Genomic DNA, 26128 nt, shown 5'->3' with positions numbered 1-26128 from the left:
GAACGAAACGTCGTGGCGAAAGAAAGAACCCTAAGAGTTGGAAGGAGAACAAAACCGGGGCTGGTGGGACGAGCGAGACCGAGGACGTCGCTCCGTTCGAAGGGGGAACCGAGAAGAACTCTGCTTCGGAGCAACAGGTTGCTGGGTTCAGGAGCCACCCCCTCGACCCCGGGGATGCGACCCTGGAGAAATTCCGTACCGATAGGCGCATGATACACGCGTCGCGACGTCTACAACGAAATTAGCAAACACGAGATGACCGAACGCCCGATCGGTCAAGGCGGGTCAAGTCGTTCGATGGAAATCACATTTGGAGAAAATGTCCCCTAGACGATGTAGCTACGAGCACTGTAATTCTATCGTCCTGATATGATAATGGTGGACGCTAATTGAAAATCTATTATGGTGGACGTTGGGGAGCACACAATGAAGACAGTGACGGAAGTCTATATTGTTTAACCAGTCAGCTCTGGCGACCTCTTTTCAGAGCTTGTTTATTTTATTTCATTTTGACCTACAAAAATTCCGGAATATATTTTAGTTTCCGCTAAAATTATAATTTAAATGGGAAATGGTAACACAGATGGCTGGTTAAAAAATAGTAAGTATGTCAAACATAATAATAATCGAAGATTTTAGTTATTTCCTTGAATCTTCAACTTCGAAATGGGATATTTCAGGATTTTCACGATTTATTCCCTGATTTTTCCCGATCAGCTTTGAATCGCGTCGAAATATGAAACGTAATTGTCTATCTAGATATCTAATTGCGATGGGATCGGCATCGCAGGCGCGCACGAGCTACAGACAAACTGTCTGCCTCGCCACTACGGATCGCGGTCAGCCGCCACGTGAATCATATTTAATGCAACAACGGCGGCGAGCATCAGAAGCGATCGTAAACCTCCCTGTGCTACGGTGGCCGGCAACGCACCATGAATTTTTTGCTTCCCGTCAGTGGAACACGCCGCGAAGTGCAATTCTCCATGGTCATCTGGCCGTTCGTTGCGGATCGGTAGAACCCTGGGTCCCTCGATAAACGAGGAACGAACAACTAAAACCGCTCCTTCTCCGACGTTCATCGCCATACTCCGCTTGTATATCGTCCGTTTGTAACCGAGAAGGTATCCTCCTAACCTTTTCGCCGTTTAATTAAATATGAAATATTGCTAAAAAACGTATACCCTTCTGGCAATAAAAATTAGTTACTTTTATTACAAATACCCCAAGCCAGAGAGAAAACTTTATTCGCAAAATAAACAACGAATCCTTGTTTTGTTCGAGGCTGGGAATCTCTGCCCTCGGTACAACAATGAACAATATTCAAGGAAGCTGCAGAGACAGATTTCTTTCGCGTTGCATTGTTTTCCCCCCTCGAAGGTCTCACGCAGAAGGCTTCAGGGGAAGGTGTGATCACATGTTTTCTCTACCCTTTCATATCGAACCCTCTTTTGCTCCCTCGAGTAAGCACCTCGTAATTACCGCGATCAAACGATGCAACGCGGAGTCGTATGTTTGCGCTCGAGGCGTCGATATGTTTCTCTACTTATTGTTGTTCCTGTCTCTGTGATATTGCTGACATCGGGGATGGATTATGACGTTCTAAGGGCTCGATGAGACATTCCACAGCCACCGTAGGGACCTTAGATTGATTGTGGTCTGGCTATCGAGCACACGATTGTAATTCACAAACGGATGCAGGGACAGAGGGTAAGGGTCCTTATTGCTGCGTGTACGGAGGGGAAGTCCTTGCTGGCTGCGATTAATCGAAACGCACATACGGTTTGATCGATGTATCGAAATTGCGTGCGAATCTCTCCCTCAATAAAGGTATTACATTTGTATTGTTTCACCGGGACCGGCTTATTCACTTAACCATAGAAATGCAATTAAATAATCGATAAATACAAAAGTTGCAACGATTTTATTCAATATGTCGACTCGAACGATACACTTCCACGAGTGCATTGACTTCGTAACCCATAAAGAACAGTTCAATTGGTTGCAACGACCATCCGGTCAAAACTTCCAGGAATTAATTACCGACTCTCGTCAGGTTTGACATTGAAGAGAGGGTTAGAAATTATTAATCAACGATGCTATTTAAAAATCATTCCCCGTCGAATCGTTCACCTACTAAAACTATTCGAGAATTATTTGCTAATAATTTTCAGCGTTCATGATACGAACTACGAGTTTGAGAAAATTTTTGTTCACGAACGTGTTATCGCGTCTATAAATTTGCGATTCTCTAGCAATTCCTGAACGAAGACCTAACGAGACAGAAAGAACGCTTCACCGCCCTTCTCTGCTCCACCTTATCGGCTTCGCGTCAGCTTCTATATAAACCAGACAAAATATTTAGGCGCGAAGTCAGCCTGAAACTTTATCCAGACGACACCCCCTCCTTCCGAAAGACACGAACCAGTTGCGCCAGTTCTACGACCTGTGCGACGTGGAACGCACGAAATCGAACGGAAGGTTTGAAGGTTGGAGGAAAGGGAATAAAAAAAAAGGAACTCCACGATGCTCGCAACCCTTCGCGAGAGGACAAGAACCAGACAAGAGCGATCGAAAGAGCCATTGTTGAGAGGAATCGGGGACAGGATATTACTCGTTAGTTGTGATTCCAACTTTTTATTATGACATTGTTTCCCCTCCCTCTTCCTGTTAATGAAGTCTAAATTGGAATATTTAAAAACGCACTGTGCATTCACGAGCAGCCTTTAATTATAATAATCGCGGTATACCGTGAGAATATAGAAACATTCAATTGCAAGTATAACGTGAAACTGTTTAATAATTAAATTAAATTTAACGCTTGCTCGTTTGGATTATCGATTCTCTATAATTAAATTCTATCAAGGGACAATAGTACAGTGCAAGACAGAAATTAATGTTATTTGTACGGGATTTGACTTTAAAAAAGACAACCAAGGACATGAATTCGCATTTAAATCCTAATTTATTAAAAAATTCGAGCAAGAAGGACTCCGTTGGAGATGTCTGAAATCCTGTGGACTGATTGTTCGCGATGAAAGTATTTGTCATTGTTGGGCGACGTTCGAGTTCTGCGATAAAAGGGGAAACGTGGAAATCATGGCACGCAAGTTCATGTGCAATTGATATATCCGTGCGATTAATGGCACAGACGTCTCCGTAGACGTTCAAGGGCACACCAAAATACCATCGACCATCTCGTTTTCCCACAACCCATATCAATCCAGTTCTATAAATAATGGAGCTCCGTCCATCGAGTTCATAAATAATGGAATCGTACTCGGAGTATTGCTACTGACAAGAATTGACTGCCCGGTGCTGCTTTCGAGAATTCGAGGATGCATTGCCTGATATTATTCCACGTAGAAGAGTAACGCGGATCTCCCGGTGGACACTTACACCTATCTATTTTTAATGGAAAAGTACGTGCGTCCATATTTTATGTATCCGGACCCCGAACGTGGAAATCGAATTCCACGTGGAAGGAAAAGTCGTACGGTGCGTCGCCATTTTAACCACAATAATCGATTCTCGATACACCCCGAAAACTCCGCCGAAATTTTGCCGTGTACCGTATTTACAATGCAACGAATCCTTCAAACTTTCGACTGCAGACTCCACGCGTGTATTTTGTATGGAGAAGTAAATTTCCAGCATGTTTTGAAAATTGCGTACGCAAACGATAACCAGGAGAGGCGGCTCGTCGACAAACATCTCGACTCGAGAGTCTCGATCATCGAGTGGAGCTCGATGCATCGATTAACCCGCCGCGATGATTTACTTCCTTGTGCACGTTACGTTGGCACTCTGGAAAATTTGCGTTTCGCGATTGCCTATCGGATTTTAAAAGTCGAATGAAAATAATTACCGTTTATCGACGCTCGATCACCCTTTTCGTTTTGTAAACATTCAGTTATAAATACTGTACCGACATACACGCAATAAATTGATGTTATTACCTATTGCTATATTCTTTGCGCTTTGTTCGAAACCCGCCTGATAGCTGACAACCTGACAAACGCGCGTGCACAACTTTACGCTCGTTTAGACGATTGCAATAGGCTTGCAACGATATCTAGAATACTGAACGTGATCGAGGCTCGTTTTCTATGTCAGAACATTCGTAAATATCTAACGATGCAATCAACATCGTACGGCCTTGATTTTTTTTAGGTCAAGGTCAATTTTGCGACAACTCTTTCTAATAAATCCCTGATCCAAGGGTCTAGGAATCACGCTGTAACTGGAAATATTTTATGGTTCGACTCTCGACGCGTCACGGTATACTGTTTTCCCCAGACGACGTGAGTTTACTGTCGTTCGGCGGTCCTCCCCCAAGTTTGGAAAGGTCGCGTCGGAAAGTCCAGAAACTAAAGGCGTGCATGTCCTTTTCGAGTGACCTTTCTTCTTCGGCGAAAAGCGTCGATGGGACGAACACACACGCGGAAAGTTTAGCGTCGACCGTTGACCTGGACTTCCCAAATTATTCAAGAAGAAGACCCCAGGGCTACGCCCGACCCCCAGAGATATTGGAGTTGTTTCGTGAACGACGAAAGTTCGGGTCTACAGTCCCGAAACGCGCGCGATACTTAATTCACGAGACTTCTCTTTGTCGCTTGCACCCCCTTCGGGTCTCGTTACATTCGACCTACCCCTGAAATTCGATTAAATTGAACCCAAGACCAAATTTAAGACCCAATACAAACACGTTAATGTTACTCTGATGAACGTTATAAAAAAGTACGATGATCCTTTCAACGAGATCTTATTATCAGACGAAACAGAGTACGATAATGAATACTTCACGCTTGCTGCGTGTGCACGCAGAGTATAGGTGGCAATTAAGGGCAATGCAAACTGCTAAAGGGACAATAGTCGGCTGCGTCAAAGAAACATGCGGTTCTTATTAATTCATGCTCGTACCCTCTAAAAGCGGTTCTCAATCATTTAGGCAAACTTCTCTGTTGCAAGTGCATCGTTGAATATTACGCCTAAAAGCTAGAGGAACCGATAAGAATTTGAATACTCTCTGGTATTACAAAGTTGCAAGAGAAATAGAATGACAGATATTAGCAACAGGAAAAGTAAGATAACGCGTAATTACTAGAAACTGATGTAACAGACTAATTGGAAAGATAAGTTATACTATGAAATATACGTACAGATAAGTTAATGGAAATAAATAGAAGGCAGAATTGCTAGGAAGATTCTGTTAAAGAGAATAAAGCTTCGAGGTTCTTTTTAGAAAAAATTCACCTAGCACTTTTATACGAAAAATATAGAGTATCACAAACCTCTCGAAATAAACCGAGACAGTTGTCTTTCGTTCTTCCTAAGAAACATGTCCCCCAAAGCAAATATCGTGTCGCTCCACTTTCATAAACAGTCGCGACCAAACATTGCCCACAGAAAAGGATCTCGTTCGTGCAACGGGTATCGGAGCCAAACATATTTTTCTAGATCCAAGATCAAAGCGTTTCCATGCAATATTCGGTACCATTTTCCTCCGTGGTAAAGCTCAACGTGCAGGGAAACAGTAATTTCTCCTCGTCGAACAAGAAAGACCGTGCAACGACAAATTCGGATCCCATTTTTTCAAATAAGGTTTAGCAAATAAGATCTACTGTAATTACTCAGAGTATATAATTAGTAATTTGTTAAGCTTTCAGCTTGGTGTAAACGTTATTTTAGGGATACTTGGACATTTTGGTGACAAATTAGTCGACTAAATCGGAGTTTTACCGTAACTTGTAGCGGATTGGGGTGACTCGAGCACCGGACCTGTACACAGCCGAGCAGAACGAATCTGCGCAAGGACTGCTGGCTGCGTATTAACTTATGGAACAGAAATAACAGAGCTTTCCCCCCAAGGAGAGCCAAAATAACCCACGGAACACGGGATTGTCCGTGACGTACGGAGCCCGTTACTTGAGAGAGCTCTTCCCAACTTGGGAATTCCGAGTCGACGCGTATTCGCAGACGTCCATTTGTTTCTCGACACGACGACGTTATTTATTTCGACGTACGCTAACCCTCTCTGTTCTTCGGATGGTCTGTCGCGCGGAAACAGAAGTCGACAGGGACCGTTCGAGGAACGGTCCACAGGAGATCCGGTAAGGAACGGAGACGAAGGATGGGTCTTCGCCGCTTTGAAGCGCGATTAGCCTTGACAGACGGTTCTTCCAGTGGAAACGCGGCCTCGACTAATCGTTTTAAATGGCTTTGAATCGCTTAGGTTATCAAGGGGATCCCAAAGGCATCCATTGGACGCGTTGCACTCGTCTGCATTGAATCTTGCATAGAGCTTTTCGAATATTTTATAAGACCTTCTAAAGTAACATCTTGGATTTATAACACTTTTCGACTGCTAAAGAATTTAACTAATTTTACTAAAATTCTTTCCCTTTCTCAGTCTCTAATGTTGTTCCACTTTGCGCAAGTGTCTCGACACGGTTAGAAACTATTATGTAAAATTTAATTCTATATCTGGAATCGAGCCAAAACTTGAACGGAACGGGGAGGAAAGAAGAAAATGGAAGAAATGGCTTGTCGAATGTTTTCACGACTTCCCAGACGAGTGTTAATTACGATTTCTATCGAGAGCCAGGCCATCCGGAGGGTTTCTCTTCGGTTCGAGCTAGAGCATCTCGAGGATTTCCTTTTATTTCGTTACAACGTGGGTCTCGTACGTCGAGACCGAGCACAGATGGGACACAGCTCACCGGAATATTACGGAACAAAATGATTGTGAAGAGTATACAAGAAGTTGAGCACTAGAACGTGGAAGAAATTCTTGAAAAAAGAACGACTAACCCCAGTAGGGAATTAATAATGCATTAATAAATTATTGAACGTGGCAGCGGACCAAAGGACCAACCACTGGCGGACTCGAGTGGGTCCAAGCCTCTGGCACGATAAGGCACGTGAAATTAATCGCGTCTCGTGTCGCACCCTTTTCCTAGTTCTTTTAAAATTTTTATTTTCCTCCCGCAAGCTCGATGGTTAATCTTGTGTTCGCCGTAAGCGTGACCCGGTCTGAATTTTAAATCTGACGTATTACACGCGTAGCCGGTGTACAGAGTCGGAAGGACGACATCTACATAGAGGCAAGAATTAGCATAAGCCATTGTCCTGCCAGCCAACTGGCCAGGAGAATGGTATCTGAAAGCTCGCTACAATAACCCTTTATAAACCGCAGGTGGAGTACTGTTATAACCGTAAATCGGATCGAAAACGTATCGCGCTTTCGTGATTCTATTCGGCCCATTCCTGAAATTACGACCTACCAATTAAACGATTATTATCGAGGGCCAGATATTACCCACATTCAATTACATCTGGACGTCTTGATAATACGCTTCGAGCACGATAATCGTACCCGGACGGAAATCGATTTACGCGACGATTATTCGAAAAAGTTACTTTCGAGCCAGTTTTGGGGATTTACAATATCACGCGTTTCTTATTAACGATTAAACTTTCCAATCTCGTACGAGAGTATTTAAAAAAGAAATTATCGACCGTCGAAGCTTAAAAGATGGCTTCCTTCGACGTTTTCCTCGACCACCAAATATTTAAAGCTCCAAACGCAAGATACTCGGTTATCGGGCTTCATATTTTTCTTCTGGAAAATAAGAGAACCGTTCGATGGTTCGGAGAAATAGAACTTCTACTCGTCCACCCATCCCCGAAACATCGATTCGAGGAAAAGAAATAAACACTGGACTTCCGGTGACATTTCCTAACTCGCGTCGATGTAATACGGAGTGATTCACGCACCGAAAGGGAAAATAACAACGATTTTATCTCCATCGCGTCCCGTTCGTGGCGTATCGTTAATTAAAGGCGACGATCTTTTTTACGGTTTAGCAAAAAAAGGAAAAATCGGTCGACACATGACGCAACGCGAGCAACGCTACGGTGTTTTGACAAATGACGAACAGCTTGGGGGAGAGGCACGCACATGTCTCTGCGTGGTCTCCGCGCGTCTCGAAGAACTCACCAGTGGGTCTACCCTCTTCGACGTATGCGAATTGTGTGTCACGAGGATCGTAAAAATCCCAGAAAGCCTTCGGAGGGATTTTTCGGTGGAATTTTCACACGAGCCGGTCCCGGGGAAACTGGACCCGTCGCGTTCAATTAAATTTCAACGGAAACACGTGAACCTACTTTGCGCTTTCAACTCGCAATCTATTCTCTGGAAACCGGAGGCAACGTTGCTTTTAATTTGTTGACATCCAGATCCGTTTAATGCAGAGGTTCGTTGGACCGTTTGAGATAATAGTTACGCATTAAGAAATAATTCGAAGCATTAAATTCGTAGTTAATAATCAATTTACTAAGAGAATTTCATGTTCTTATAAAACAGTTCTACATGGAATGTGTCTGAATATTGTACGGCACGTTAAACGATACTGAAATAAATGTAAATTTTTTATTAGACAAAAAATTACGCTGTCCTTGTGTAAATTACATCTGAACTAACTAACGAACAATTTTGATCTATTTTGACAATAATTACTCTACATCTGGAACAAATATCCTAGTAATTGTGTAGATATTAAGCTTTTGGAATATAACTGTACAATGGTTCTTTATGATTGAATAAACAAGTGAGAAGATAATTGCTGGGAAACAGGTATAAAGGTTCTCTAGACAGTTTTTGATGGTGCCATAAATTTCTGCTTTACAGAACGCCAAGTTGATAATATAATTTGAATGGCGAGGATGTTAATGAGCGTATTTGTATAAGACAATACCGCGAGTAAGTAAATAGTCAAACAAATATTATGAAACAGAGAACAAACTTTGCCTCGAAGTATGTAAACAATCAGGTGTGTAAGAAAGAATTTACTTTCGCTTATCGACGTACCGATCTACGCGTCTCGAAGAAGCAAAGCGATCGAACGAGATTGAAGAACCGGCGAAAGAAGCGGACAAACGCGGCTCCGAAATTATGTCACAATTGTGCGCCGCGTATATGGCGTAACACAGTCGGATAAGCGGCGTAATGAGGACGATAAAAATGCGTCAACCGGTTATTTTTAGAGGTTTTACGAGTTTCGTCATTAATAGATTGTCGAACGGATCTCTCATAGAAATCGAAGCCGAAATCTCCAATGGGGAATATATCGAGTGATCCGACGAAACCATCGTCGCGAAACGAAAGAGCCCAAAACGAAACAAATTGCTCCGTTACGAATAATTAATGGACGAACTCGTTGGAATAAAATGTGGAACGCGTTCACCAGCAACAAGTCCCTAAACGGGTCTGTGAAAATTGTTTCGTTCGCGATATCGAGTGGTAACGGGTGAGATAAATAATAGTTTCACTAACCACGTGCTCCTGGCGGCCGTCATTCCCGTTGAGGATGACCCCGGACGACGTCGGAAACCGGAAAACCCCTCTCGACACTGTTGTAAGAACCGAAGAAACAACGCGCACCACCTCCGCGGTCGGGAGTCGGCCACTGACTGAACGTGACTCTGATTCTCTGGAACCGGGAGGAGGCTGCGTCGACCGGTCAGGGACCACGAGCCTGCGGCCTTCTGACACTCAAGTCACCGTCAATTTCTCCCCTACCCCTCTCTTTTACCGCTCTTCCTCTTTCGCTGGCCGTTGCGTTTCGTTTGCACTCTTTTTTCTTCAGAAACAGACGGTCCCCCTTTACTAGGGAATTTGATTCCCCGTCCGTTTACCTTTCCTTTCGTTTTCGAGCCAATAGTCGCCGTAACTTCGAGCATTCGCGATAACGATGACTATCGATCGACGAAAAGTTTTCTGATCGGCGAAGTTAACGTAGAAGCAAGAAAGGAGAACGATGACTTGTCAACGGCGATTTTATACATCGAATATAACTTTTTCCCACATTTTTGCGGTTTTGCGTGCCCGTTAGCAGTGAAAAATCATGGTAATAACACGACGCCCTGAAGCACCTGTCCACCATTTTGCCCTCCTCCGTCACCGAGGCGAAACTTTTATATTTTCCAATATATCTTTGTAACGCGAGACGAGATCAAACACGAAAATATTCTGAATAACTCTAATCGTCGTTAGTAAATTGTGAAAATAATAATGCCTCGCTGTTCGCGATGGAATTGTACCCACGGCTGTGTATAGTTTCCGTCGACTCGAATGGTCGCCAGCTGTCCAATTGAAAACCCACTCGAGCTAGCCATTTAAGTTCAACCAATTTCGAGAACTCGCCCGAATCTCTGCACTTGAAATCCAACGGTACAGATAAATCTCGAAGGCTTGCCTTTGCCAAGCAATCTTTGTTGATACAAGAGATAATTTTGTCTTGTCAACCTTGAACTAGTGTATTCACAACCAACCATTCTGTTTGCATTTAATTCGTTACGAAGAGACTATGTCAAAATGCTCGCTAAGTATAAACGTAAATTTCGAATTCCACGTTGATTAAATTTATTGATTGTTTGACACGAGTTGCAACGAATCCCTTCGAATGTTTTAACTTCGGTCGACTGAATTTTCTTCCGTAAACTATCAAGTCGAGGATCGAGTAGTAAATTAATTTCGTAGCGACAATTCTAAACACCGGAAGGAATATAATAGTTGACACACTTTGGCAAGCATTCGCCGACGAATTCCGAACAACAGCCGTAAATTCTGGAGGCTCATTCATCCATTCATTCGCTCGACGGCGAGCACTCAGCAACTCGACTACTGCAACCCCGAAACTTTGTACCCTAAATTTACATTAGATGGGATGCAGCAGAATATCAATCGTTCGTTAATTTTCACAGTAAAATATTTATCGAGAACACTCGAGCAGTTGTTGCGTTCGTAATTTAACAAACACAATTTTGGTAAGTTCTATGTACAACTCCCCGGTTACAAAATAGCGACTTTGCGTTGTGGAGGATGATTCTAGCCCTTAATATGGCCCCAAAACGTTGACAAAACCTACGATTTAGATAGTTCTTTTCAGATTACGCGCGGTACGTCCAGGAAGAACGAGGTTTGTCGAGGTTTGAAGAAGTTTGTGCACACGCAACGCGCTTCTTGACCCAGTGTGCATCGCGACGCGCATTCAAGGACGGGCATAACCCGACAGGAAGACCAATGGGTTCTGGAAATTCATTCAACCGCTCATTCACTCGCTCGCGGACATCTTAATGAAAAGTGAGCCGGCGATTTACGAGCGATCGCTCGATGCTCAACCGGCACCGCGTGGTAACGGTCGATGAATAATGTAAAGCGCGTACCCGAGGATGGCCCCTTAATAGTAACGAGCGACATTATTCCGCGCGACGGAATACGCGAGCTGAAGAAAAGAGAAAGAGAGAGTGAACGACTCCACGTCGCGAAACAATCGTCCGTTCAACGATTCATTAATCCATTCGCGATTTAGTTAGAGGACAAACACAGGGGCAGATACCAAGAAAACAAGGGTGGAGAATTACCCCAACAGAAATATAACAAATTTTAAGGAAAAGGAAGTAAACATACTCTTGCATATTTCGTTGCCTTCAACCGAGGCTTCCGAATCCGCCCCTAGCAAAGCTATTAGGTAGACCTTCATTAATATTTTCCAAAGTAGGGGGCAGAACCGCGATAACGTATGAGCAAAAGGGGCACGTGCCTTTGGGCGTTGCTTTATGGGGACGCAGGCTGACAATTACGTATCGTTCATCCTCACCCAACGAGTGCCTCGATTTCTAAATTTTATTTTAAGAATATGATACGAGTACGATCCTTGAGTTTAAAATTTATTTATCAGTACGAAAAAAATATTCGATCAAAAACAGCAGAAACAAGTTAACTTTGAAATGTGTGAAAATCTAGTCTGCACGGTGGGCGTGGAGGATAAACTGTTTAGGATCGTAATCGTTCGTTCATGAAACAAGTATGTTATATTTATACACAGGAGGGATATAAAAAACCTTTGCCTCATCTCCCAGATCAAGCTGTTTGGAATTCGTTTGCCTCTAATACGAGCTCTCTCACCATGAAACATGCCCCGAGGACACCAATTATAGTTGAATTTTAATCTACGTGGAATTCCTGGAATAGCGAACCTATTTTTATGGAAAGCAAATGAAAATTAACAAGATTAATTGTTAAATTCTTCAATTTTTCAAACATATTCTAGATATACTACGCGCACGGAAAACGCAAGAAGACTTTTCTGAACCACGAAAGGGAGAAAACAGCACAAGCGACGAACCAGTTAATTCTCATGGGGCATTTTTTGCGTTACTGGGGCTCGTTTGCGTGAACCACGGCCACCCTCGCGTTCCTCGCTCGACCTTTTCCGATTATTAGTAGGAACCTTTTCTCGATTACGAGGAGGAACCTTTTCTCGATTACAGGTGAGGGGGAGAGGAAAGTTCGTGCGCGCAGAGCGTTCCACGAACGCCAGCGACGACCCCGAGGATCTCGTAGCGGCGGCTGGAAGTTTTAACGATAAGATTTAATGGCGACGGAGCCACGAACTCTCTGGACCGGCTGTAAATCGTTTTAACAACTATGAACACACCGACGAATTGTTCTTCGTGATTCTTCTCCAACCCCCCCGTCCCCCTTCCTTTTTCTCTATGCCGTCGTCTTTTCCTCGTCGGGTAGTTTCGAGTCGCTCGGGGTGTTTCACCGTCCGAGAACTCGATTTCGCGCTTCGTCGTAACCACTTTAAGTTCGTCGCGTAGTATCTTTGAATCTTGGCCCGATGGCCTCGCGAACAATTGTTGGATGCTTGTCGCGAAACGGATATTCCATTTTTATCGCGTTTATTTTCGAGACGCGATTAATTCTCGAAACTTTTAGAATCAGTGTAGGATCTAGAGGAGCTTGAAGACCTTGAGAAAAGAAGCTAATAAAAACCCGTGAGAAAAATTCAAGATATCGAGGATATCGAAGAATCTCACACGCTATAAATTATAAATAAAACTGAAAATATTAAAGTTGGAGAAAGACAAATTTAATGTCTAGAAAAATTGATCATTGATGTTTCTCCATTATAAGATATAACAGATTTGTGTCAATTAGTCAATATCATAAGTCTGTTAGTAGCTATCTAGTGAAAGCGATTATTTACCAATGACTTTCATTGTTCGGATACTGTTCCAGTTATTAGCAAATGATAGAAGCGACAACTAATTCAGATGCACTCTAATTATCCGAAATTGTCGGTCCTCTCCTCGGTCCATATTATAACAAAATTTCTATGTAATTTACTGTTCGGCCTAATTTATCGCAGAATAACACGCACGTTTTCGGTATAATAAATTTATTAATACGTGCTGCAATTGCAAGCAAATTTCGACTCGTAGAAATTTACCACTTGCTGATGCACTTGCAATGCAGTTTAATAGTAGCTCGAGTTTAATTTCTATTTGAAACAAAAGCTAATCTCGATCGAAATTGTGAAATTGAAACCTCACATTAGAATACAGATCTATTTTATGCAGCTTTGGTTACTTTTCTATCGTACTTAATAAATTCATCTCACAGAATAAGAACTACAAAATTTGGAAACCAAAAGAAAATAAAAAAATTCACTGTCTACGTCGTACCGAAAATCTCATGCTAGTTTCGACGAAAGGTTAATCCAAGCAGATCGTAGCAACACAAGTAAAGATTATTGTAGATCCTCTTCGGCATACAAACGATCCAAAACAAAGGATCTCGAGTTACGCGGATTACATACATTCTTATACATATTTCCTACGAATAAAGTGAACAAAGAAGCACACATCGAATCGTCGAACTGTAATTAGCTATCGAAATTAATATTGCAAAGTACTCCGTCAACGAATGAACCGCGTAGCCAAGATTTCACTGCGTTTAACTTTGCTTGTATCGGTACGTTCGACCAGGTTGTATCTGGTGGCGAAAATTATCGATCGTCGAAAGGTGAAATCCGTGGATTCACTAACCGTGAGCATCGACGGCGCATCGTGACGGATGACAATACCCCGTCCAGCGGGAATCCTCCGTGAAATGGTCTCCTGTATCCCGGTAATTCACCGACCGAGTCCTCGAACGTAAAGACACTGATTCTCCAAAGTCCTCGCGAAAGGACGCGCGCGAGCAACTCACGAGAGAAAACTGACCGAAAGAAGCGCGGAACACGGAGAGAGAACCGACCCCCGATACGAGCTGCTTTCGGTCGTCGAGAAGGACAGAGGGAGCGAGAGAGGGGAGGGGGACCGGTGTAAGAGCAAAGAGGAGAACAAGAGGCTACAGAGTGGAAGGCCCGAAGAGGGAAGAGGGGCGAAAAGTAACGAGAGGGTGGAGAACCAAAAGGGAAGAGAACGAGACGACGAAAGGGAAGGGAGAGCGAAATGGTGGGGACTTGTTACTCATTCATACTCAAACGCCCCCGCAAATTGCAGACACCGTCTCCGATGCTCCTTTTCTACGCTCGAATTGCGTCCAATGCTGCTTGATTAACGAATTTGCCGCACTCGATTTCATCTTGGCCGTTTCGTTAACGCGAAGGGACACAGGAGATAACACGCAACGAGAGAATTATTCTTCGGACCTTATCGAGAAATCTCTGCTGTCTAGATCCTCTGCGAACACGAGTTTAGTGACTAAAAATTATTATCCGATTCCATCGATTACGTCAGTGAATCCATTTTATTATGCAGACTACAGACTCTTGGAATCACCGGAAGTTGCCTGGCTTCATTACCAATCGAATACAGGTAGTACAGTTTAATAATACGTACTCTAAAAATACTTGGTCTCCTACTTTTCGATTTATTTATAAATTTATAGAGTATGCAAAGAACAAACTAACATTCAATTTATCCAAGTACCATACAAGATTTTGTTTCATAAATCATTATCTTTCACGTTAAATGAAGTACTTTTCGACAATGCTAGATAAATTCTGACGACAAAGTAGACTTTTAAGATGACCTCTGCACAGCACTATCGAGTTCCCAACAACGCGTAACATTATTAAAGGAGGAAGTATGAATTTCAGGCTTTTGACGGCACGGCAGACTTTTAAAATTCTTCCTTGTAAAGTATCAATTTTCCAATTACGAGCAACATAATTAAAATAGAAACTAAATAGACTGAACGGGAAACACACGAGCCACAGGTTGAAATTAAACAAGACCCAAAACGACTAAAAGTGTGCCACGAGCGCGCTATTAGAGGCAAACTGTGTTTCCACGAAAATCACTGGACCTGATTAGCGTACGATCGTTAACGTCCGTTTGTTAATTAATGTACGCCGTGGTCGCGCGAACAATACGCGTCAAACGCGCGATTCGATTTCGACAGGCCGGATAATGCGACCAGACAGATCGACAATCGACGCGCCAACACGCGCCTTTTATTAATCCCGATTTTGTTAATTGCGCCACATTGCTAGATCGTGGCAATCGAAGTAATTAAAATGACATCGGGCACAGGTGCGTGACGAACGATCCCGTTTCGTCACGAATCGCCTACTAGAATCTATGATAACGCTAATGCGAGAACGTGTACAGAGAGCCATTGATAGATATTCACCTATAAATTGGATCTTTTCCAAATCATTTCATAACCACTCGTTTTATCGAAACATCCTCGATTAAAATTCAACTATCATGTTCAGTTCCTATTATTTTATCGAGCACCGAGCCCAAGAGTTGGCAAAAAGAAGGAACGTTATGCAGAAATAGACGGGCCTTCTTTCTCTATATGAATCACTTGGGTGCAACGCGTCTTTAAAAATACATTTCTTCCACTCGCGCTTGGATTTTTTCCTGGGACGATACTTAAAGTCGAAAAGAATTTCTACTAAGACCTCGATTTGAGAAACAATGCGAACTACTAGAAAAATACTGAGAAATCGATACAGCTAGATTATTTCGAAATAACAACATATACCCGCCATAAATAAGCGAAAGCTCAGGACAGGAAATGACGGAACCAGAAAATGGCGAAGGATACGATGAGACGCCAAAGTATCGCGGTATTTTGTCGCTAAAGTACCAACGCGTCGCAGTGTTAGCGTATTGCAATAACGTCGATAAGTCCATATGTTACTTTACAAAGCCGTACCGATCGAAATCCAATACATATTTGTTAGCAACGCGTCTATCGCGTACGCGTTAATTCCTTGCTGGTACTTCCTGTTATATGGTTCGCGAAATTACGGAATCCCGGATTATTAGCGATTTAACCGTCGAAAATACACCGCATGCCGTGGTTTCGATCCCGTCTACCGATCCCATTGACGGATTCGTTCGACGACAAATCATGCTGCACGTGCGACAAACTGATAGCGGTGCCATTTTTCGTAATTCCTGCGATTCCAAAGCCACCGGTGGCAGATTAGCGTTAACGATGCACGCTCGCGCGATTGCATTCAATTAATTGCTGTACGTCGATCCACCTACTATTGCGAGGATTTTGTCGGTATCATTGATTCGATCGTTATTGGGCTAATTATTAGATTACGAAGTATGAAACGTTTCTCATTACGCCCCATCGAACCACGATTTTATCCAACCGGATGGACGCCAAATTTTGAATCATAGAATCTTAAAAAACATCCACTGAATCCGGAATATTGTAAAAATAGAATTTTAATTCGTCTGATTCGATTGGTATTGCGATCAAGGAAAACGTGTATTTTTTTACGAAGAAAAAATATCTCTGTCTCCCAAGTAGGATATTTTTCCATCTCGAAGTGGACTCCCAAAGGAAGTTCACGCGACAAAATTATAATAACGTTACTCTACGCGTCCAGTCTCTTTGCCTGGTAAACGAACAATAATATTGTTGCAACTTTATACGCTTTCATTGTGCAGTTGTCGCTGGACTTGGAGAAAACAAAATCCATTTTCTTTGTAAACAATCTTTCGAAGCTGCGCTGCCGAGGCAAAGATCGAGGTCGATGAACCAAGACACGTAGGTAGATATATTGTCAAGCATTACATATAAGTATGCAGACGCTTTGATCGATGGGATCGAACGTCGTTGGATTTTATAATGAAAAAGTGCAACGACGTGTAGCATTGTGTATTCAATGGATTTGTTTACATCGTGCGATAGAGCAAATATAATAATTTAAAATCGTTACATAACACATATTGTCTACGTCCGTTGCAACTTGAACGATTTGCAAATTTTACTGGAACTATACAGAAAGTTAAAAATACCTCGAAAAATATGCATAGACTACGTTTTATGTGCGACAGAAGGAACGCTTGGTTCATGGCGTAACAAAAGTTTTAGTCACGTTCGATCGGAAAATATTTAACGGGCTATTAACGTCACGAAATATTCTGTCGATTCTCCATCGTGTATCTCGATCTTCGTATTACGAAACAAAAAGTTCCTGTCTGTATACAACGGCGATGTCGTACGGATAGATTGTATATACATCGAAGAGAAATTGGTCGTATTCAAATAAACAAACATTTCTAAAAGAGAACCTCTAAACAAACTCGATCTTGTTCGTAAATTCCGTGGAAGCGGCGGGACTCCAGATTTATTTAAATAGCGAGTAGATATTTTAGCGGAGTGTACGCTTCGAGTTCAACGTTTGTAACTTTGTTAGAGCATCTAATTTCGGGACCCTTTGACAGTGTCAAATCCATTTTTTAAATTTGATACGATTATTTCTATTTACATATTTTCTGGATCTACGAATTAATTTTGAATCCAATTATTAAATAGCATTTCACCTTCAGATTGAATTACCCAAGATCATTTTTACACTTTATTTATAGAAAAAGTAAAAGTTTGATTCGAAGCGGTTGAGAACCTTAAACGAATGTATACGTTTCTAATCTGTGTCTTAAACTTAAATAGAAGTATTAAAAACGCATTAAAACTGTTGATTTGAATTTCATTAAAATCTTTCACGAATCGTTTTCGAAAGGAGAATCTGTGAACGTCGAGTCGAGTCGGTTAGCTCCTAATCAGTCCGTTAGGTCACTTTTTCCAAGGGAAGGACACGTGTCCTGTTTCGCAGCGGAGGGGTGGGCGTCAAAGGAAGCAGCTAGTGACCTCGAGAAGCATCGTTTCTATTTAGGACACTCGATAGACGATAACCATGCTCCAGGATGCGGCCTGATAGAAAGCGGCGCGTGCGATTTAATTCCATTGAGATAGATGGTCATTCATATGCACGATATAGTTCGTGCGAACGAACGGTGTCGAAAATAAATTCACCTAAAATCATAATTTCAATGGATTTTTGTCTCGTCGACAATTTCGAAGCAGCGTTAACACGTTCATTGCCAGACGAAAACCGTGCAATTTTCTGCAAGACTAAAATGTTTATCTTAAACCATTGTAAACTGCATAACTTAAAATTTGTTTCGGTATTTATTTTTGTAAGTTTGCTAAAATTCGCAAATCCTATCCAAATTTTTCCCCTCGACATCTCAATTTGAGAATTAATTTTTCTAATTTTACAATGAAAAATCTTGACGTGGCAATCAAAGTGTTAACGTAACACGTTTGTACAACGTTTTCCTATTTCACTCCTATAAATACGCTTGTCGCTCCAGGAAGCAGAAATCAACGATACATCAGCAGAGGGGCGCTATCTTCGTCGCAGGTTTAATTAATTTAGAGCTGATTAGGGGCATTTTTGGTTCGTTAATGTAATTGGGTCATTAGATAACGATTTCGAAACGTTGGCTGCCGCCGAAGTGGCTTCGAAACGGATGAATGGCGCTGATTATGTATGTACGCGAACAAAAAAGAGAGAATCGGCATTGTCTGCCATGCTATCGAGCGATACGTGTTATGAAATGATGACGGCACACGCGTTGGTTACGTTCAAACGATAATAAAAATTCAAAATTTAACAAAGAGCTTCGATCAACGAAAATGGCCTACTGTTATAATATCGAAGAAGTGCCGCCCGACGATGTTCCGTGCGTCGAACACGACATTAGACGAGCTAAAAAATTCCTCCAAAAGCACAGTCCAGAGTCGGGTGACAGCCTGTAAGTCGACAAAAGTCTAACGCGAAATAAAAACGTGACTTTTCGTCGAATTTCAAACGCTTCGACAGAAGTAACGCATTGTTTAGTTTATCAGATGATCGATCGTTGGTCGCGTTTCCGAAGAGTCTTGCGAACGATCGCTTTGAAACTCTTCGCGAACTAGGAAATCATTTGCAGTAACTTCAAGGCATCGTTAACGCGGTTATCGAGGCAGAAACGTTTCGAAGTAGCAACCCTCCGCCTCGATACTTGATTTAATTAAACACAAGAGGAGACAAACGTGGATAGCTAAACACGAAAGAATTCCTCAAAGTAGTTTCTATTAGACCGACCTTTGTACGAAGGGGTTTAATGAAATACGGACGAAAGAACGTTGTCTTCTTTTTAAAACGTGAATCGGGATGTTTTGAATCTGTCCAATGTTCGAAATTAAATTCACGTCCTTTTTAATTGAAATTTTGTTAACCTTTTCGATCACGAACGTAGGTACGATCATTTGACGGAAGTGTTGGCCAAGATTCTCGCGGAAAGGCCGAAAAACGCTGTCGATATTTTCGAGGAGTACAGTAGGAAAGTGAAAGAGGAAAGATTCAAGACTCAAACTAATCATCTTCGAGACTTGTACGTTCCGCCGATACAATACGAAGATGCAACGAAGCTTGTCAAACTGTTGAAGGTGTAAAAGCATTATGCAGCGTTTAAAATTAAAAAATACCCGTCTAAAGTAAAAAATTGTAAAATTCTTCGTACTCGTAGAACGTACAACAAGTCGGCGAGAATGTACAAGAAACACTGGACGAGGAGGAGGAGGACGAAGAGAAGAAGAAGAAACCAAACATGCTAGACCTTTTGTTTTACTTTGAACAAACCGACGTAGGATTGCCTCGCGGGGAAATGGTGATACTTAATTTATCTATACGACAATTAATGAACAAAGCTCCCATAGAGAACGTCAGGTATGTAATTAGAAATGTAGTTCCTGGCGAGTCTTTTCGTACGAGTACACTTTTGTATCGTAGATTCTGGGGCAAAATACTTGGGAATCCAAAAAATTATTACGTGGTGGAAGCTGATCTCAAATCGGAAGAACTGGACAGGAGATTGGAGGTAAAGAGCCTCAAGTTAAAATATTAAAACAAATTATTTTACGAAGACTTTTAAGTTACGTGGTTGATCGTATCGAATCGTTATCGTTTACTTACAGAAAATAACGGAAGAAGAGGAGAGGAAACGCCAAGAGGAACAGGCGAAAAAGGAGGAAGCGACAAGAGTCGCGGAAGAAACAGCTGCAACCGCGGAAAGAGAAGCGGCAGAGGACGAAACGGAAGATGCAGAAGCGAAAGAAGAGAAGGAAGAGGGTTTGAAGCTCGTTTTTCCACCCCTGCCTACACATTCGTGGAAACCACCGCCGGAAGTGCCCGCGGAAAGGATCGGAAGTGGCGTGAATGCCAAGGTACGATCGTACTTAAGCTTCCACAAATGTATAATTAACTAATGCAACCTGAGTGAAGGCATTCTTTGGGACGACAATTAAAATTAAGAGAGCGTCCTAGTGGTTCCGTGGCCTGAAATATGAAGTTGCTCGGTGTTCGTTTAATACGGTATGCTAAACACGAGATCGATGTTGTTCCAGGTGTATTTTGTATGCAACGAACCCGGTTTGGACAAGTGGATCGAACTTCCGACGGTAACGCCGCAGCAGATACTAATTGCGCGACAGATTGTTCGTTGTTGCACGGGAAATTTGGAAACACCGGTACGTGGATGGCAGATATCGTTGTTTCGCGGGTGGAACGTGTAAAAAGCGGCAGTTTTTCGTCGTAGATTCATACGTTCCCGCCATTCCCCGGTACCGAAAAAAATTATCTCCGCGCGCAAATAGCCAGAATTAGCGCGGCCACTCAGATCTCGCCGATTGGCTTTTTTACTTTCGGCGGCGAGGACGAGGAGGAGGAGCCGGGCGAGGAGCCGGAAGAAGGTAATTTCTCATGCCCTTTTCACCGACACTTTATCGCAACGGTTGCCAGCAAATATCGAGTCTCTAATAGCGAGGACCATTTAACGCCATCGTCGGAGACGAGGATGCAGAAAGGGTTACCGAAAATAATTTTCAACGTTCGAGTTTCATCGTTTCGAAGATATAATCACGGGCCAAAGACGGAAAATAAAAGTATTATCTCGTTTGTTTCGTTGTACGCGTAGGTGGAGTACTGTCAGAAAATGCGCATTACGATCCTCTGCCTATCAAGGACCTGGTAGATCCCTCCATGTCAAATTGGTGTCATCATACACAGTATATTCTGAAACAGGGACGCACTATTTGGTGGAATCCAGCTAAAGAGGACGAAGAAGTTAGTTGAATATTAATAAACAACGAACAAAATCTTTGGATCATTTTGATTAAAGAATAATTCGACCGCTACGTGATTCTAACTTGCTTAGAAGAAACAAATCTTGTACCATGCAATCTTAAGTAAAAAGTGTATATTACCCGTATCGTACAATAATTTAGTTCGAACAGTGTGCTACTGTGTATCAATTTATCATGATACGTTTAGGAAGAAATCGGAGAGGAAGAATTGGAGGACGAAGAAGAGGAAGTGAAAACAGATGTTCAAAGGGAGGTTGGACCACCCCTTCTGACACCCCTGTCGGAAGATGCTATCGTTGACACGATAATTCCTTGGACAGTCAGACAGTCTTCTCGCGTATTACCAGATTTGGCAGTAGCGTTGGTTAGGTCGAATACTTGGCCAGGAGCGTTCGCGTTCGCCTGTGGAAGGTGCGTACACCCTTTGCTCACATTCGATAATGATTTTCTATTAAACGGACGTATCTGCAATATTTATGTGACCGGCGGATATAAATTTACCCGAGATATCGAAGAAACAGGTCGATCGCCTGGGACCTGTTATCACGGAACGAGAATCAACCGGGAAAGGAGAAATTATGGCGCGTTAAAGGGAAATTAATGCGCGGGAAATTACGCTAATGTTACTTTAATGGTGTCGACCTGTAGGCGTATCGATAATGTATACATCGGCTGGGGCTACAAATACAACGCGTACAACTATAGTCCACCGTCTATGCCACCTGTGCAGGATCAGTACAAATTAGGACCAGAGATCATGGAAATTCAGGATCCGACCTTCGAGCAGGAAGAGGCCTATCGCATTGCTAATTTACCACCCCCGCCGCCTATACCAATGGGTAAATACAAAAACCCGTTGTCCACGTTGTGGAAAATAAGATGATTTGCGTTTGTAGGAGAAGAGGAGGACGAAATGATCGAAGAGGAAGAAGAAGAGGAAGAAGATGACGAATGATCGAGATTTCTGTATTACCGCGAGAGTAAACATCCAGATCTGATGGTAAAACTCCTTAGGTACAACCACAGACGAGGTATATGAGTAGACTTTTTACCTTATGGACTTTCGCGGCCGAATCTGACTGCCATACCGACCTGAAAATTTGGAGGTGATTATAGCGGCCTCTTCTCATGGATGGCGGTCAGTTGAGAAACTATTCACTGAATTAGTATTAATAGGTAAACAGCTGTAGTGTTTGCGTAAATATATGCGAATTGACTATGGGGGGATTGCAAGGAATAATCGAATATTAATTATCAGACGGCAGACCAGGTGCAGAAATTTTTCACAAACGAGAAAGGTCCAAAAATTATTTTTGGTTGCAGGAGTCAATTACAATCATTTTTGGTCAAGAGACATACCCCCGAAATCCTACCCCCTTTCAAGAAAAAAATTCGGGTAGGTGTGAAATTTTTCGACAAAATTAAAAAATTTCAAATCGTCCTAAAAAAATTATTTTTAGTTACGGGGGTCCATTACAATCGTTTTTGATTATTATACATACCCCCGAAATCCTACGCATTTTCGAGAAAAAAATTCAGTACGGTCGGAACTTTAAATATAATTTAATAACTTTCATTTCGTTAAAAAATAATAAAATTTCTGAAATTTCATTTTCTGTCTCACTTCCTCTTGTGTTCATTTCTAAATCTGTTAGTAACGTTGCGAGTGACACGGAAATGGTAATGGGGCTCTAGAGCCCCAGAGAAACGGGCCGAAAAAATACATTAGGTGATAGGTCTACTCGTATACCTCGTCTCTGACAATACTCTAGAATCTTTGATGAATCAATGAGAATCAAAACTAACCTAGCGAAGAAGCTCTATGTTTATGATGACCTATGCAAAGCGGATCGCAGCCAATTTGCTAATACTATTTAGATTTTAATTAATAATTGCATTACCCAACTAAGAGTGATACGATTATTAATTAAACGTTAAATAATATTACCCAGGTCTCACCACGAGGAGGTTGCTGCGAATGGAGACCCACCCTAACCGATTCCCAACCACCCTCCATTAATAAAGATCTTCTGTGACCAGCGATCGTTGGTCGAAGAAGAAAGAAACAAAAGTATAACCAATGAAAGATGCACAACCAACGAAGAGAGTTGAAAGAATTTTCAAAAGAATTTGTCTTCAAATAAAAATAACATGCCTAACATAATGGTTAACCAAACACCTGCCTAACTATAAATCTAAATCTGTTTATTATATCAAGAAACAATTCTAAATTCGCAGCCATTAGCTCGGTGTCACCCACGAAGAATAACTTTTCCATCGTGGGTGACACCGATTACCAGATCTCACCACGTGGAGGTTGCTGCGAGTGGAGACCCGAAGGGAGATAGATGGAATCCAAGTTCCATCGATCTCCCTTTTACATCCTTAGAAACTAGATTAGTCATGCCAAGTAATTATTTTCTTTAAAAAGGGATGAAGCTAAATTATTGGAGACGCGACGCGACGCGATGCTGAACCGTGCAGCAGATCTTCGGATCGAATCGACACTGCCCTTGGTAGATTGATTTCTATTTCTAGAAATCGATCTATCATTGGCAGGCGACTAGATCTTTCGGACAAACTGGACGGCCGATCACATGTTTCGTTCGACGAAACAGTGGTGACCGAAGCAAGAAACGAGAGAACGAGTCGAGAGAAGCTACTTGTTAAATAATTACTTGGCATACGCAGATACACTAGAGACTTAAAATTAACGTCGAAGCTCAAGTCTAGTCAAGTTGAATCTAAAATTCGGACGATAGAAGGGAACAAAGTTCCTTGGATGTTAGTTGTACCAAGCAATTATATGGTTAAAAAGAGGGATGAAGCTAAATCGTGGGATACGCGACGCGATGTGACACGATGCTGTACCGTGCAGCGGATCCGAGGATCGAACCTACTGCCCTTGCTAACTCGATCTCAACAAGAAAACAGAGAACTGCAACTCCGAATCGAGGTCTCCATTTCTCCAACGCAACCCGCCGGGAGCCCGAAGGACCCGACTTAGGTTGTCTGACAAAGAGAGAGTACCTGAAACGGTGTCGACTTCCGCTGGAAGGTATGCGTTTCCGCAGAATACGGAAACTCCACACCTTCCAGCGAAGTGCCATTTTCCCTCAATCAAGCTTACCAAGGGAAGGCGATTAGATCTGTCGGACCAGATACACGGCCGATCACATGTTTCAATCGATGAAACAGTGGTGACCGAAGCTAGGAACGAGGGAACGAGAGAAGAAGCTACTTGTTTAATAATTGCTTGGTAGGACGCGGAAATATGTACAATAAAGAAATCTTCGACGTTAATTTTAAGATTCGCGACGAAGCTTAAATCTAATCGACTTACAATTAAATGTCCCTCGGCGGTTGTGGCGTCTTCCCTCGATGTCCTTGCAATTAATCTAAATTAAATAATCTAAACTGAAATCAAAACTAACATTTATATTAGTGTGATATGGAAGGAAATTTAAGCTGAAACATAAAAATAAAAATCTTATATTAATCAGTATCATCGAAACAAATATGGTATATGCATCGACACCATGTTATACATATCAAAACGAACATTTGTAATAATGAAAGAAACATGGATCGAGATACCAAGTTGAATCAACCCCAAACAATCAAACGAAATGAAAGAATCAAAGTAATAAATATAACAATGAAAGAAACTTAGATTGAGACACCAAGTTGAATCAACCCCAAACAATCAAACGAAATGGAAGAATCAAACAAAGTACCTCCGCAGATTATTACGAGAATTCGAGCAAGAACGTAACCACAAAAATCTTATTCTAATCAGTGGAATAAAAATACCTGAAATTACATTATTATATCCTGCAATATTATACATGTCAAAGCAATCACATAAATTCGAAAAACAAGGTAAAAGTAGAAACAGAGGAAAGGAACATTCATAATAATCAAATAAAATCAGATAGATAAATAAACAAATGAAAATAATGAAATATAAATAGGTGGAGTAGACTTACTACTTGTTGTCAGTAGGATAGGATAGTTACCACATAGGATGGTTACCACTGGGCCAGCTGTAAAATAAGAAAATATTCAAATTATAGCAACATCAGTTAGGCAAGTAGAGCAAAATCAGTTCAATGAAGCGAAATTGGTATCAAACGATAGAATAGAAGAGGGGAGAGAATTTTTGAACAGTTCTTACCGTTGGTCATCACGGTCCGGCACTGGTCAGTAGTGGTCAGTAGTGGTCAGTAGTCGGATCTGCACTGGTCAGCACTGGTCAGTAGTGGTCAGTTCTGGTCAGTTCTGGTCAGTCCTGGTCAGTCCTGGTCACTCCTGGTCCCCCCAGTGGTCAGTCCTCCACGAATGGCCTGGCTTAGGCCCGCGAGACCCGATTCCCCTGGATGCTCCAGGGGTACTGAAGAATTTGTCCAGCGGTAGTCTTCGAGTGGAGAAGTCGAAGAGTGGGGAGACAGTGTCAACGTGAAGAGTTAAGAACCGCTTGGTCTAGAGAACAAGACTATTTCGATTGGTCCCACCTTTTGACCATTTCTGGATCTTCACTGGACCGCTGACCTTAATGTCAACCTCACTGTTGACCACCAGTGACCATAAGCTAGTCATTGATGATCATCGACCCATTAATACTATTACGAAGATTAAAGCATTCTTACGAGGATCCTCTTACAATTTGATGCATGATCTTTTTAACATTTTGTTCCACTTTGGAAGAGTGTATCTCATGTTATGAGACATTCGTGGTACAGCGATAGCATTCATCCCACTAACGATAGGTCTATTCTTTACCTCGTTTATGTGTAATAGGTATACATGATTTGGAAAATAAAA

General features: G+C 42.0%; 2 protein-coding genes across 5 annotated transcripts in view; one reads left to right on the top strand and one right to left on the bottom strand.

Moving 5' to 3' along the window:
• Ppn (proteoglycan-like sulfated glycoprotein papilin) overlaps positions 1 to 14057 on the bottom strand; it is a 123031-nt gene extending 108974 nt beyond the window's left edge. For 3 of the 4 annotated variants that reach the window (XM_076782504.1, XM_076782507.1, XM_076782506.1), the window contains exon 1: positions 9338 to 9461. In XM_076782504.1, the coding sequence (XP_076638619.1) occupies positions 9338 to 9360 (23 nt within the window). In that variant the 5' untranslated portion in view covers positions 9361 to 9461. Of the gene's footprint in view, positions 1 to 9337; positions 9462 to 13899 lie in introns of those variants that run through there. The other variant, XM_076782505.1, reaches the window with a different exon arrangement.
• A 4757-nt stretch (positions 14058 to 18814) lies between these two features.
• Positions 18815 to 22259, top strand: Rsph4a (Radial spoke head protein 4a). Its single transcript, XM_076781854.1, has 11 exons — positions 18815 to 18933; positions 19420 to 19609; positions 19690 to 19889; positions 19953 to 20040; positions 20138 to 20386; positions 20567 to 20689; positions 20758 to 20911; positions 21136 to 21288; positions 21505 to 21715; positions 21953 to 22143; positions 22201 to 22259. The coding sequence occupies exons 1-11, from the start codon at positions 18815 to 18817 to the stop codon at positions 22257 to 22259; spliced, it is 1737 nt and encodes a 578-aa protein (XP_076637969.1).
• The last annotated feature ends 3869 nt before the right edge of the window (positions 22260 to 26128 follow it).

The sequence above is a fragment of the Colletes latitarsis genome, chromosome 14 (genome assembly GCF_051014445.1).
Source record: "Colletes latitarsis isolate SP2378_abdomen chromosome 14, iyColLati1, whole genome shotgun sequence".
Lineage (NCBI taxonomy): Eukaryota > Metazoa > Arthropoda > Insecta > Hymenoptera > Colletidae > Colletes > Colletes latitarsis.
Note: the sequence above shows the minus strand (reverse complement) of the source record. Positions and strands in the feature narration are given on the sequence as shown.

Bases quoted from the DNA above. Each gene is read 5' to 3' on its own strand.
- Rsph4a (XM_076781854.1), top strand. From the start codon at position 18,815: ATGGCCTACTGTTATAATATCGAAGAAGTGCCGCCCGACGATGTTCCG. The intron at 18,934-19,419 runs GTAAGTCGACAA...TCACGAACGTAG, and splicing joins CCAGAGTCGGGTGACAGCCT to GTACGATCATTTGACGGAAG. The intron at 20,387-20,566 runs GTACGATCGTAC...ATGTTGTTCCAG, and splicing joins GAAGTGGCGTGAATGCCAAG to GTGTATTTTGTATGCAACGA.